We start from the raw sequence: 8,135 nt of genomic DNA on the forward strand, positions 1-8,135 counted from the left end.
ATGTAAAGGAAAGCCTACTTCTGGCCAGCTGTGTTAATGTTCAAAGACTAGTTCCCATCAGTGTAGAAGACAGGCGGATGTTTCCCATGACAACAAGAAGCAGCCATGTGGTAACAAAAGATTCACTTTATTAAATGGATATGTACAGCACATTCCTGCATCAAAACAGCAAGTCATTATCTCTTCATATTGAGGAATCTGGAGTTTGGTATCTTTTCATTTTCAAAAGACAACAGAGATACAACAGGTGTGCTTCACATCCCAATATGTTAAAACCTCCCCTTATTGCACCAAAGCCTTACAGACTGGAGTCCCGGGGGGCGGTGGTGGGGCGTCAACCCTAAAAAAAAAAAAGATCCCTCCCTCACACCTCACCAAAACAAACACGTCCCTCAAAACAAGGACAAAGTACATGCAGTTTACTTCTGGTCTCCACAGCTGCTGACATCCCTGCAGCTTCCTCCACAAACAAGAATTATTCAAATTGCTTAGAAAAGACCACAAGACTGTCTCTAAAAAGGGTCGCCATAAAATCCAGATTTGGAAAAAAAAAGAAAGAAATCTTTTTAAAATCAATAAAAAAAATTTTTATATGCATGTGTGCTCATGGAAATAAGATGAGGTGTATAAGAAAGCCCAGAATTTAAAACGGCAGATTCCCAAAAGCATCTTGGAAACGTATCAGATTCCATTTGGTGGGCGCTCAGATCTAAATGGCTTAGAGGTCCCATGGGTGCTTACATGTATGGGTGGTTTCAGAGGAAATTTAATCCATAACCATACCATAACAGTAGTATATAATAATAGTGCCATGATTCACCCATTATGCTACACTGGACCATTTCACATTTGCCCCAAGATCCTGTTTAGCTGCATTTACAAATACAAAACAACTGATTTTTAACCCTTTACTACATGGTGCTGCCATATGCCAATGGTTGCTTTCTCTTTGTGCTCAATCAAGACAATTTAACTCCTTATTTAAATCCTACTCTTCAACTGTCTGTGGGTCTATTTGCCCTGACACACACCTCTGAAATATTCCTAAAAGTGTTCTAATAACACAACATGGATACACGAGGTTATCAAACTGAAATGGAAACATAATTGTTGACAAATGAAAACTACATACGGCACTGGAACCACGATACCCCGTTCAAATAGTAAGAGAATCCATACATCTGAATATTTTCATCTCAACGGAACATTCCATGGATTGTTCATAATTCATGCAGTGAAGGGTTAATTGTGCCACAGCCAGACCAGATGTTTCACAGAATGAGTCAAGAGGATTTAACAAAAGAGTTAGAGTTTAAAATTTGATGTTTGCAGCTACATAAAACCAGCCACATTTTACTGGCCTCAATGAAATAACCAATGCAAAGATTAACTTGCCACCAAGATGCTTTTGGAAATTCCGGCAGTATGAGAGTTCGCCTCCGCCCAGTAGAACTCAACAATTTTGGAAGATTGACATTAGATTCTAGACTCCAACATATTAAAATGAAAGGATTTCATTGACAAGGTCCAATTTAGTCATCAAGAAAAAAATCAAAAGACCCCTGGCGATATCAACACTCCTGTTACTGTAAGTGAAAAGACTCTTGTTTATGTGCTGGTGTACAATGGCCGTGCGATGGCTGTATGTAAGTCTGGTGTGTGTGTGTGTGTGTGTGTGTGTGTGTGTGTGTGTGTGTGTGTGTGTGTGTGTGTGTGTGTGTGCGCGCTTCCAATCATTTTCCTTGTGATTGAAAATGCTTCCACATAATCCTGCGATGTGTGCATGTGGCGATAATCTTTTGTACTTTGCAAGTGCCAATAATAAACCATAAAAAGTATAAAAATGCAGCACGGCGTCAAAAAGTCTTTGAAGGGAATAAAAGGTTCGTCGAAAGGAATATTTGATGAGGAATAACAAGGATCACAAAGCAAACAGAAAACGCTAAGACAGATAATCAATGTGTGCCTGATTAGGCGGCGACTGCCTCCGATCCGAAAACCCTACAAAGTCGATGTGTTTCGATTAGCGCGGCCAGTTAGCTTTTCAAAATGATCGTGAAACAAATTCCTGTCGTTTCTAAACAGAGATCGTCAGTATGTACAACGGTAGCCATGATAGAAGGCCCTCTGTATTTATGCATAATTGCTACGCTGGCATTGAAACCAGTATTCTGAGAGACATTTAGGTTTGTGTTACAATACGCCGATGACGCTTTACTTAACATTTGAGAAAGAGCAGGCAGTAGTTGCCACCGCAGTGCTAATCCAGGGCTGAAGTGTGATGGATGGACTTCTACCATGGCTAGACTTCCCTGAGAACCAATATTCAAATTTAATCCGAGAGGTTATCCATAGCATCACTACTGTACACGGCTCTTTTTCCACAGTTAGCAGGCTAACTGGGTAGTTCTTGCTTCCTAAAATTACCCCCCGGTGTGATTGGAAGAGCATGATCCCAACATGAGTCGACGCTCCGCTGTCTGTTCTCAGTCTATATCGCCGCGACTATAATGCTTCCCACGCTGTAAGGAACTAAGGCAACGGCAGCATCTACAGTCAAGTGTAAGATCTCTCCCGTCCTTTAGTTGTGAATACACAGGCAGCATTTTGTAGCGGTGCAGATGGGGAAAAAACGATGTCAATTATATACGACCCAGATGTTTTTCCACTTTGGACTATCAATGAAAAGATGAGACCTGGTTCTCGGAAGTTAAAAGAAATCTCAACTTGTCTTCCTGTATAAATCCAGCTTTAGAAATTTTCCCCTTTGAGCCAATTTGTTCCATTTTAACAAACTGCTGGTGGTGGACAGATATGGTGTCCTTACACTTTCTCTAAAACGCATATTTAACAAGGGCAATGCAATTTTAAGGTAATGTTTCACTTCACTAGAACGTCTGCAATATTCCGCAAACTTAACCATAGAGAACAGCTCTTGTTTAGAGAAAAAAAAAGGTTTCTGAATATGCTTCCCAAGGGAATCTATTCTCCATAGTTCACTGTTCATGCAACTCCTAGAGTCAAGTATGCTAGATAGTGCAATGAAATATTACTTTAATCAACTGTGCTAAACTCTCAAACTCTACTTGTCCAGGAACTTTCAGAAAAGACGCAAGGAAGAAAAAGAAGCTAAGGAGCTAAGGCCTAGTCCCACAATGCACTCTGGTCTCCTAGCCAGTACTCTAGAGCCCTTTCCACACCAGTAAAGCAGCTGTAGGCCGAGCTGTACTGGGCTGCACTGGGCACAGATGAGCTCGAGAAGGCAACTTTCCAGACCAGAAAACCAGGCAGCTGCCGCTACTAAAGCCAGCTTTATTACTGGAACAAATATGATCTAAAGACACTGTAGAATTCCTTCACACTTCCTTGAAATTTTTGAGTTGGAGTGCCTGTGATTTCAGGCAGATGACAAAACGACAGGGGGAACAATTTAGTTTGCTCAGGTGTGCAAAAGAAAAAAAAAAAAAATTAAATGCTTGATCCGTGCTGTTAAAATCCGTTTTTAGAGCCCTGGCCACTTTGAAGTTGGTTTCTACATGGAAAGTTAGACCGAAAAGACGGGTTCACACCGACAAGGTTGTAATCAGAGAGTCAGGTCTTGTCAAAGCAGCTTATAAACACCCAACACACACACACATACATTAGCTCATCACTCGGTGACTTTCGCCGCTTCGAAGTTGACGGCCAGCTTCCTGTGTTTCCTCTTGGAGGCGGAGCCGGGGGTGTGGCCTGTTGCTGGGATGTTTTGCCGAGGAGGGGTGTGTGGGACTGCTGACGTCACGTCTGCTGAGCTGGGATTGGACGGAGAGGGGTTGCTGTGGTGTGGCTGGTCAACTTTGGTGCTCTGCGGTTGATTCTGAGCTTGTGATTGGCCAGAGGGCGGGGCTTTCTGCGTCTGGTTCCTGGCCACGGTTTGAGCGGCGCTGTAGAACTCTCGAGTTTCCTGGCTCTTCTTGTTGGTCGATGCCCGCTTCTTAGTCACCTGTCGAGGTCAGAGGACAAGGGGCAAGTTGAGTTACCATGACAACACACATCATGGCGTATGAATTTCAATGATACATCCCACCCTCCTCTTGTGTCTGCGTGTGGTTACCTGCAAGGGGATGAACTGGTTGTGCGAGCCGATGGGCAGTGTTGTTGATGCCTGGGGGCGGGCGGCGCCGGGGAAGGTACCCGCCCCTCCGTAGAACGGTTGGCTCTGGTGGTGGTGGTGGTGGTGATGGGGCGGCAGCGTCATGCCCCACAGAGGGCCAGGGGCGTAACCCTGGGGGGGCAACAACAGACCACCTAGGAGAGGAAAAAGAGAGCCTATCGATAAGAAAACAGGGTATGAAAAGCAACAGGCAGGATGAGTCAGGTTTGAGATTCTACACAGAGAGAGAGAGAGAATCGTAACGTCAGGAGGACAGACTGACCTGACTGGTTGAAGACAGGGGGCATGGCTCCCATATGGGGGGGCCGTATCTGTCCCACTCCGGGGTACAGAGGAGGCGGGATGGGGAAGCCCGACCCTACTGAGTTCTACAGAAACACAAGAGGAGAGAAGATAGGGCAGCCTTAGTCAGAGATCTGATCCAGAACACTGCTTTACATACACAGTACTATTCCCTTAATATTCAGATTCGCAAATATATTCAGATTAATATACATCGCAAATATATTCAGATTCGCAAATGTGTTTTTCTGTGTGTGTGGTTTGGCGGAAACCACACACACAGAAAAACTCAAACAGATATGTGTGTTGTACCAGTCTTTGGAGGGCAAAGAAGGCAGCTTTCTCCTTGGCATCATTTTCTGACTGGCACTGTGGACCGTGGACCATCAGCCCACTGGACAGCTTCACCTGGCATACTACTAGACCCTGTGGAGACGGAGGACAACATTAATGTGTTTGTGCGTGTGTGTGTGCAGTAACTGCAAAGGACTGCATTGAATCTGGTGTCTAGGTGTGCAGACATGTAAAAACGTTGAGTTACCTGTCTGTTGCCTATGTAGCTGAACTCCGGCGGTGCCATGCCTAACCCCACACAGATGCGTGCCAGCTCCGACACCCCGCTGGGCAACACAGTGTTGGGGAGGTTGAGGGAGGCGGCGGACGGGGGTGGGGGTAACACAGCCGCCTCGGCCTGCGGGGCGTTCATCTTCGCCGCTGGAGGGAGAGAAAGGAGGATGAGAAAAAAAAACACAGTTCAAGTTGTATACAGAGACGTAGCATGTGAATGTTTTTATGCTGCCTTTAAGTGCTCCTCAGAAGCTCCTACTTCTAAGTTTAGGTAAGCACACTGAAAAATTAAATATTACCTATACCTAACGTTAGCAAATTAATCTGGTTGGATAGTTGGAAAATTTGCTTATTATGTAGTAGTCAGTTAGGTACCTAGCTTCTTGGCAGATCGTCTCCTGTTCTGCTGCTGGCCTCCATAAGGGGCGGAGCTAGCCTGGTCCTGGGAGGAGGGACTTCCTGCTGCAGAGCTGTCAATCTTTAGCATCTCCTTCAGGACCAAAGTCCCCTTCTGCAGCAACAGTCAACAACCACAATCACAATTCAATTGTCAGCCTATCACTACCGCGACCTTCAACAAATCACCATTGACCACTGGCCAGTGACCAGTGACAGAATGACTAGACTTTTAATAAAATGGTGTTAATGTTACAAACATGATCTATTTTTCCATACAATGCTATTTCATCATATGTATGTGAGGAAGAAGCTTTTAAACATTTTTTAAAGCAATTCTGATTCATAGATATGCATCAAACGAACAGGAAGACCACTGCTAACTTGACCAATCCGTGCCTCTGATACTCACCATAGCGAAAGACTGCGGAGACAGCGGGCCATCTGATTGGCTGGTGGGTTCCTGTGTGGGAGGTGGAGGAGGCGGGGTGTGCTGGTTGGCTGTGGAGATCTTGAGATTGGCGATCAGCTCCTCGAACTCAGTCGAAGCCTTGGTGAGAGAAAGTGAGAACAAAAGAAACTAAATAGATTTAAAAAAAAAAAAAAAAAAAAAAAAAAAAAAGGGTAAAAAGGAGAATAAAAGGAAAGGAGACTGTGTGTGTGTGTGTGTGTGTACCTTGTTGGCTGTGTTCTGTGAGGGGAAAAGGGAGTTGGCCTCTTCATTTCTTTTTAACACTCTGATGCCACCGACTGAAGCCTGCAAGATACATACACACCAACGCATGATTCAGGTCACACACACACAAATATACATACATCGCACTGTCTGTTCACATCCATCAATATGTATCTATAAGTCACCATTTGCGTACACATTATAGACCCAAGTTGATCCGGCCTAATGGGAATATTCTTCCTGTGAGGTCCTTAATTTAACCAGATCTTTATGGAGATTATGAATGTAAACAAGCCATTTGTGTGTGTGTGTGTATGTGTGTATATCTGTGTGGATATGTACTCACAGCTTTGTTGGATGCTGTGTGCTGGTTCTTGCCCTGCTGGGAATGTCCTTCCTAGAGTTGGCAAGACAACACACATGGTTTTATCACAAAAAAGTTATATCTTGAGCAGTGCAATCAGTGCCAAGTTGAAATGACAAACCTATAATAACTTAAGGAGAGGACCAGCAACACCAGTGTGACTGCTGGGACTCTGACTCTCTGACCACATTAGTCTTCTTTTCACACCCAAACACACATGCACTTACATTGTTGTGCCAGTGAGCGGGAGGCTTTTGAGGCGGGCCGGAGTTCTGCAGAGACTGCCACACATTGGTGAACTCCTCCTCCTTACTCTGGAGAGACAGATGGAGAGAGACAGAGAAACAGTAAGTGAAAAGCTTGAGGCAAAACATTGAGAGTCTTATAGTCTATGACTGTATCCTTCTACGACATCTTTCATATAATAAGAAATTTGAAAGGTCAGATAGTTAAAAGAGCCAATAGGTAGGAGTGGGAAGTGAGAAGGGGGCAGATCCAGGTTACACGGTCCTCACCTTGGCCTGTTGTTTGTGGTTGGAAGCCTTAAAAGGAGAGTTCCTGTTGCCCTGGGAGTCTGACTTCACCACGCTCTGTTTGTGGTTATGCTACAGAGAGAGAAAGAGGAGGGGTGGGTGTGTGTGTGAGAGAAAAATGAAGGTGGGGGTGCAGATATAATGGCGGAGAGTGAGAGAGAAAGGAGAGACAAAATTTCTGATTGTTCAGTCTTTTCAAACAGGTAAAAGAGGTGTGTGTGTGTGTGTGTCACTAGCAGATTTGTGACAACAGCAAAACCTCTGCAAGTGTGGGGATTGGTTGGAGCGTTCAAGTGTGTGCATGTGTGTGTGAGACTGCTTCGCCCCCATACCTGTGTGGGTATAAACGGCGAGCGCGGCGAGTGGTTGAGGCCGGCCAGCTGGCGGTGTGTGTTGGCGTGCGCGGCGGCGGGCTGAGGCTTGACGATAGCCGTGAGCTTGTGGGAGCCCTGATCCACTCTGGTCCCGTGGGAGAGGTTGATGAGAGCGCTGGGAGGGAGGCGGTAGCCGCGACCCGTCGTACACCTGAGGACACGGACGAGCAATGCTGTCATCATCACCGTCAAGAACACACTTTTCACTTTTGAGCACATCTTCAAAAACACACTTCAGTTTGCCTTCTCTACTATCCTCCCCGAGGTTAATACTGGCTTTTAAAAAAGAAATATAAAAAAAAACATTGGGGTAGAGGGATCACGAAGGTTCCTCCCTGATAACAGCTAATGAATATGTGTTCAGTATTATTATTATTTTTTATATTAGATGTCTGGCCAGAGAAATCATTCCAGTGTGGTGTGAGAAAGAGAGAGAGTAGTGAGTATACACTGTAAACAGACAACACAACAAACATGAGTCTATTAGTGATTACCTGATGGTGAGTCCTCCAGCAAATTCTTCATCAAACACCACCTCATAGAGAACCTCTGCCTCACGCTCCGCTGAAGAGACAACACACACACACAGGTTGTTAACTGTGGGGATTACTAGCCCTGGCATGTGTGTGTTTCTTCTGCATTATACCTATTAAACGCACACACTAACATGTTGCCCTTGGTAGATCTTTAAAAAGATGGACGTGGATGAAAAGATTTCAAATGTGTGTGCGTCCTCACCTCCTTTAATGCCGATGACGGTGCCTCTGAGACCCAGTGGGACGGAGAAGCT

General features: G+C 44.9%; 1 protein-coding gene across 1 annotated transcript; it reads right to left on the bottom strand.

Moving 5' to 3' along the window:
• Positions 1-585: 585 nt before the first annotated feature.
• LOC139639802 (5'-3' exoribonuclease 1-like) lies at positions 586-7,909 on the bottom strand (the record flags this gene model as incomplete). Its single annotated transcript, XM_071513951.1, has 13 exons — positions 586-3,982; positions 4,094-4,287; positions 4,416-4,521; positions 4,748-4,861; positions 4,977-5,149; positions 5,378-5,513; positions 5,811-5,948; positions 6,075-6,155; positions 6,421-6,471; positions 6,666-6,752; positions 6,954-7,043; positions 7,304-7,496; positions 7,840-7,909. Coding segments are annotated over 13 exons (1,766 nt in total), but the record flags the coding sequence as incomplete, so codon positions are not given.
• Between the last annotated feature and the right edge of the window lie 226 nt (positions 7,910-8,135).

Source organism: Centroberyx affinis, unplaced genomic scaffold (assembly GCF_046629955.1).
Source record: "Centroberyx affinis isolate AG114_WGS23_722 - 3 ecotype Tasmania unplaced genomic scaffold, CSIRO-AGI_Caff_v1 ptg007750l_1, whole genome shotgun sequence".
Taxonomy (NCBI): Eukaryota; Metazoa; Chordata; class Actinopteri; order Beryciformes; family Berycidae; genus Centroberyx; species Centroberyx affinis.